The sequence below is a fragment of the Cervus canadensis genome, chromosome 21 (assembly GCF_019320065.1).
Source record: "Cervus canadensis isolate Bull #8, Minnesota chromosome 21, ASM1932006v1, whole genome shotgun sequence".
NCBI classification, from domain to species: Eukaryota; Metazoa; Chordata; class Mammalia; order Artiodactyla; family Cervidae; genus Cervus; species Cervus canadensis.
The window spans coordinates 12,523,005-12,529,004 of NC_057406.1; the positions used below are offsets into that span (position 1 = coordinate 12,523,005).

General features: G+C 52.8%; 1 protein-coding gene across 9 annotated transcripts in view; it reads right to left on the reverse strand.

Annotated features, from left to right (window-relative positions):
• The window catches only part of IQSEC3 (IQ motif and Sec7 domain ArfGEF 3), an 88,576-nt gene extending 83,639 nt beyond the window's left edge, over positions 1-4,937 (reverse strand). For all 9 annotated transcript variants that reach the window (XM_043441494.1, XM_043441493.1, XM_043441499.1 and 6 more), the window contains exon 1: positions 4,301-4,937. In XM_043441494.1, the coding sequence (XP_043297429.1) occupies positions 4,301-4,818 (518 nt within the window). In that variant the 5' untranslated portion in view covers positions 4,819-4,937. The remainder of the gene's footprint in view (positions 1-4,300) is intronic.
• Between the last annotated feature and the right edge of the window lie 1,063 nt (positions 4,938-6,000).

Below are 6,000 nucleotides of genomic sequence, written 5' to 3' on the forward strand. Positions count from 1 at the left end.
CTAGCAGGGGTTTTGGCCACCGGAAAGAAAGGACCAGTGCTGAGATCTTCCTGTGTTGATGGGTTTGGCCTTGGGAGGTGGGGGTGATGGGGGAGGGGCTGTAGGTCAGAGTGGGGAATGGTAAGCGCGTGCATCACAGACATTTCCTTGGATTGACTCCTCCCAGCTCTGTCCCCCTCCAGCTGTCCCTGCATCTCACTATTCCTCACATAAACCCTTGGCGCCAACCTTGGAAACCTTCTCTCTGAGCTCTGGATATGCTGTGTGTGCTCTCCTTTTTACCCCATTCTGTTCTGATAGAGGGAGGCTCTGGGCACCTGCAGTCCGCTTAACACTTAACCAAGACGTTTCTAGACCCATGTCTCAAGTGCATTGAGCATGGACTGTCTGTGTCTTTTCTGTCTTTTCACAGCAGAGAGTGCAGGATTTTGAACAGATACAATAGAGTTGACGGACAGACCTTCACACACTCTTAAGAGCTCCCATGAGGGGCTCGTCTTGGAGATCTGCCACCTCCAGGCAGTCAGCCTTGATTCAGTAGGAGCACAGATGCCTGCTCCAATCAGGGTCTCAGACAACAGGCTAAAAGTCACTTCCAGTAGTCTTCCTGCCATCCCCAACTCTGGGGAGCACAAGATCATGGTGCTCAGAAGATGACCCAAGATTTAGTTTATGCTTAGGATGGGAGCAGAGAGGAGACTTCTCTACACAGGTTACATGGAAGCAAAGGATGGAAGGAAGAAAATATGGGGAGGGGGTGTGTTTGAGGGGAGGGATGAAAGGGGGAAGAGAGAAGATATAAAAAAGACAAAGGAGGAAGAGGAGAGGACAGGAGCTCCTGAGACATTCGAGACATTCAGACTTCATGGCCCTATGGAGATGGGTAGCTCTGGGGTAGGAGCTGAATTTGAATTATAATGAGAGAATCTCAACCTGCCTCCAGTAATCCTCTGCCCATGGACGTGGGGACTTGGGCAAGCCCTGGGATCCACTGGCTCTAAACACGGCTGGGTGGACAGATGGACACGTGCTCAAGCAGAGAAGCTGTGGCCACACTGAAGCCTGGAGCTTCAGGCTGGGTCATATGCTTCCATGGTGAGGAGGGGACTTTGCTGGGTCAGGCTGAAGCTCTGACTCCAGCCAGGAAAGGGATAATCAATTCTGTAGAGGCTGTGAGCCTTGATTGAAAAAATAAAGAGGAGGAAGCTAGATTGCTGCTTTCATTAAGAGGCAAAAGCAGTGGGGGCTGGAGCTTAGCAAGAGCCAGGAAGCAGCAGAGAAAGAATGTTAACCCCTTGGGTGTCATTCTTCCTGATGTCTTTACACTCACCCATTCCCACACTGTTGCTTCCTTGACCTGACTTCCAAGGCCACCAGTTTCGTAGCTCCCTTAGCTGGAGGAGGGAGAGGCTGGGCGGCATATTAATGGAGATATGATGACAATTAAATGATCTATTATTTCCCAGTCCCAGGGTCCCCAGGGCTCCCTCCTCTCCTGGATTAGAGGAGGAAGATGAGTTCTGGGGATAAGAGATAAGCTGTGCGGTGAGATCACAAGTCTCACACTGCCGGGTAACCCTCACCCCCACCTCAGCAACCTCACCAGGGCCTCATTCTCACCCTACTGAGGCCAGAAAAAGGGAAGGAAGAAACAAAAACGGATTTCAGCAAAATTATGATGGAGAGACCCCTCTGCCGGCTTTTCCTCCTACGTCAGAATGCCCAGTAGGGAACTGATTCAGCAGGGAGATTCCCAGGAGAGGCCCCAGGAAAAGGGCTGCTGGCTCGACTCTGTCTCCCCCTGTCTCATCTGATCCATGGAGTGCTGCCCATATCTAACCCAACAGCACTGAGAGGTTGGGTAGAAAAGGACAGACGTGCAAAACGGGGGTCATGGGTGGAGAGCAGGATGGGGCCAAATGTGTAGTCAGCAAAGATTATTTCTTCCTGAGGTTCTGCGGGGTAAACTTCAGCTGAAGTTAAACAGAAAAGTGGGGAGACACGGGTGATCCAAAAGGCATTTAGTCCACCTGGATGCCCAAGATTTCCCAAGCGGGGAGGGAGCTGAGGGAGGAGGTGAGGCATTTGTTTCTGAGCTCTCTAAGTCTCTGGGTGTCTAGGCTTGGGTGTCTAGGCTTGAGGAGCAGCAGGGGTGAGCTGGAAGATCTGAAGAAAGGAAGGGGTTCCTGGCAGTGTTAACCTCTTGGTACCTGGCACAACTTCCTGAAAGATTTCCAACAACTTCCACTCTCTTCCACCATTTTAATTACTTATTTTTGTCCTGCTCCCTTGGGAAGGAAACGCAGGAAAAGAGCGAGGGGAAGATGAGGACGTGATGGTTTCTCTCCAGTTGTGACATGTGAGGCTGGATAGGAATCCAGATGATACCTAAAACCCCTGGGTTCCCAGCAAGAGCCGCTGGGCTGGAGAGTTTGGGCTCTTTAAGCTGCTTTTGGGGCCACAGCAAAGTCCTTATTCAGGAGAAATGAGCTTTCCTCCACCCTTCTTGCCCACACAGTCCCCGAAGGGATGCAAAGAAGGTGGGAATGTGGTGGAAAAGGAGGGGGACACCGAGGAGCATGAGGAGAGGAACCACGATTCCCTGGAAGCTGTGGTTGCCCTAGGAAATGGAATGGAATAATACCCCCCCCCCATTTGAGGCGGGGGGGAAACACATGGTATTCTGGATTTTTTTTTTTGTCTTTAATTTTTTTTCCCACCTTTTGCTGAGCCATGGGCAGTGAGGGAAAACTGACTTTATGCTTTTTCTGCCAAATAAGGAAAGAAAACCGTGACACTGAAGGGAGAGCAGTGGACCATTGAGGGAGCTTAGAAAGAAAGCCGCATCTTCTTGGGGTTTGAATCAAACGCTATGGAGTCATCCTGGATCTTCCCCTCTTAAGAGCCCAAGATTTTGGTCACATCTACCCTGTGTCCTGACCCAACTTGTCTAACTCTGCAGTAGATGTGAGGAGGAAATGAGCCTATGTCAAATCTTCACAAGTATCCGTAGATTAAAGCATGCCAAGGCTACTGAAGATGACTCTTGGTTCTCCTCCTTTCCCACCCCCAACTTCCTTAGCATCCCTATTGTCAGGGTCAGGTGCTGACTAGCTTCTGATTTCCCATGAGCTGTTCTTCCATCACCTGTCTCCTCAGAGAAAGGAAGCTGACATGGTCACAGCCTTCCCAACACAGAGGAGAGAATATTCCAGTCTTCTTCCCTTCTTCCCATATCCCTAGTTCATGGATGTTGATGTAAAGAAAAAGAGCTTGAAGTCCTAGAGTTTCTTGTTAGGGGCTAATAAGCATATTTCTCTCTCAACCTAACGTGAGATTCCACTTATCACCAAATAACCAAGGGGAAACAAGATTTGCAGTCACCAGCCATAACAGGAATTACATCCAAATGCCAACTCCGTTTGCCAACTGTCTCATCATTATTCCCTTTCCACGATTGCTAACACCCTGCATAGAAATCCTCCTTGAATCAGAGGGTAGAGCTGTATGTAACCAGACAGACCTGACACTCTAAAGGGATTCTCCGTAGGCTTGGTGGGTTGTTACCTGGCACCCCTGTAGATTTGTGGGGATTCAGAAGAAAGGGGCCCACTCAGGTCAGAGCAGAGTAAGCTTCCCCAAACGAGCCACTCCTGGCTTTGACTCCCACTGCATCGGTTAAAGAGCTAGCTTGTTCCCCTGGGAGATGCTTTCTCCCACCCTCCTCTTCCTCTGTATCCAGCCCCCCTTCCTTCTCACATCATCCTGCCTCTCAGCCTTATGTTCTGCCTCCCAAATCCCCGCAGACCCCAGTTCTACTCTTCCTGGATCCTGCCCTTTTTAAAGCTCTTAACATGTCTTTTTTTATTCATATCTCCCTCTCCATTCAAATAATTTTACTACCCAAACTCCCATCCAGATTTTCCCTAACTTAAAAAGATTCTTCAACTGTTCTCTTTTCTTCAGTTTAATCTTCCCCCCTAACTTCAGCCCCCTCAGTCTTGTCCGCTTTGAAATCTGCCAGTTTTCAATAACCCTAATCACTTAACCCCCACGTCTTTCCTCCTCTGACCCCTTTTGCTCCAACATCCCCCAGACCCCCTCGAACACTGGTGTCATTCCCTCCTTCCCCCCAAATCTCCTTGACATACTTCTGCCCCTAAGCATCTTCTCACCCCTCCACTTCACACTGCCCTAGTCCTCCAGACTCGGGTGCACCTGATTACCCCCTCGTCACCCACTCACGCCCGTTAGCTTCCCTCCCTCCCACAAAGGTTCCCATGCCTTCTTCCCCACTCACTCGGGTCTCCTGCTCAGGACGCCCTTGCCGAGGGCGGCGGGGGATTTGTGCTGAAGGAGGGTTCCAGCAGCAGCGCAACAACTCGGGGGACGCTCCTTCTCCTTGTCGGCCACGGCCCCGGGCGCCACCGGGTGCTGGTGGGGCGACTGGGACGCGTAAGCCCTGCCGCTGGGGCCCGGCTGGGGCTGAGCCAGGAGCTGTCCGTGGTGCTGAAGCGGGGGCTGCTCGGGCGCGGGCTGCGGCGCGGCGGGCGGCAGCTGTCCGTGGTCCTGGAGAGGCTCCTGGGCCCCGGCGGTGGCCGGCGACGGGGCCACGAGCCCGGGCGGAGGCTGGGCTTGCAGCAGCTGCTGGTGCTCCCACAGGCTGCGGTTCTCGGCGCTCAGCTCGTCCAGCCGCCGCTCCAGCTCGTCGATGCGCTGGCGCTGGGTGTGGATGAGGCTCTGCTGGTTCTGCACGATGGCCGTGAGCTCCTTGAGGTAGAGCACGGCGCGCACCGGGTTCTCCAGCAGGCTCTCCATGCCGCCCGCCGCCGCCTGCGCCCTGCCTGCGCCTCGGCGGGCGGCGGGGAGCGCGAGGGCGCGCACGAGCCCAGCAGCCCCGGCGGTCCGCTCGCCTCCCTCCCGCCGCCGGCGCCGCGTCACCGCCACACCGACATTCACACACGCACGGGGGGCGGGACCGCGGCGCCCGGGCCCACCTTCCCCCTCCCACCCTCCCCCTCCCACCCCCTCCAGGCTTCGTGAGGAGTCTCGGCTTCCTGCAGGGCTGGCAGGGGCGGAGACAGGCGAGTGAGGGAGCGGGTAGAGGCTCGGGATAAACGGAGGGGACCCGGGATGGATGACATGAATCTGGCAAGAAGGGATAGCCGGCGAGGTGGAAGTGAGGTGGGACCGGGAGGACAGAAGCAGATAAGGAAAGAGGAAGCAGAAAAGGAGAGGATGGCGAAAGGAGACAGAAATGTACGAAAAAGAGGACGGCTGACAGGTCACGCGTTCTTTTTTCCTGTGTCCAGTCATCCCAGGGAGTGAGGGTCCATCTTAAAGACCTTCCGAGGAGAGGCCACACTTGCCTCTTGCGTACTCGGCAATCTTGTATTCTGCTGGGGGAATCCCCTGGAACCGGAGGGTCATGGGACACTGAGAGACCCCAGACAACATCTGGTCCTACTCCTTCAGCCAAGGGGAAACTTAGGCTGGGAAGGCTGTTTGTTTATGCTTGATTTTCTCTGGGAATGAGACCTCAGGACAGGTTTAGCTCTTCTAATAGGAACATGAACTAAATAAACTGGACCCTCTGTGTCATGAACTAAAGAGCTTCCAGAAGCTTCTTAAAGAGATCATTCTGTTTGAAAAACATCTATGAAAGGCATACTGCACGGAACACTGTGCTGGGTGGTGGTAAGATAAGGGTGACTAGGATGGAATCTTTGGCTTCTTGAAGCTTATGATTAAGTAGGTGAAACAGGTAATAAATATTTCATTTCAATATACAGTGGTGGTTGTAAGTGATAAGATGGAGATTGCCCCAAGTGCTATAGGAGCCCAGTGGCTTGGGGATTTGAGAATGCTCCTTGGGGGAAATAACACTTGAAGTGGGAAAGATTTTCCAGAAATGGAGAACAGCATTAGCAAAAGCTCAGAGACAGGAATCAGCATGGACTGAATCACTCAATAATTTCTACAATAACTTTACATAAAACA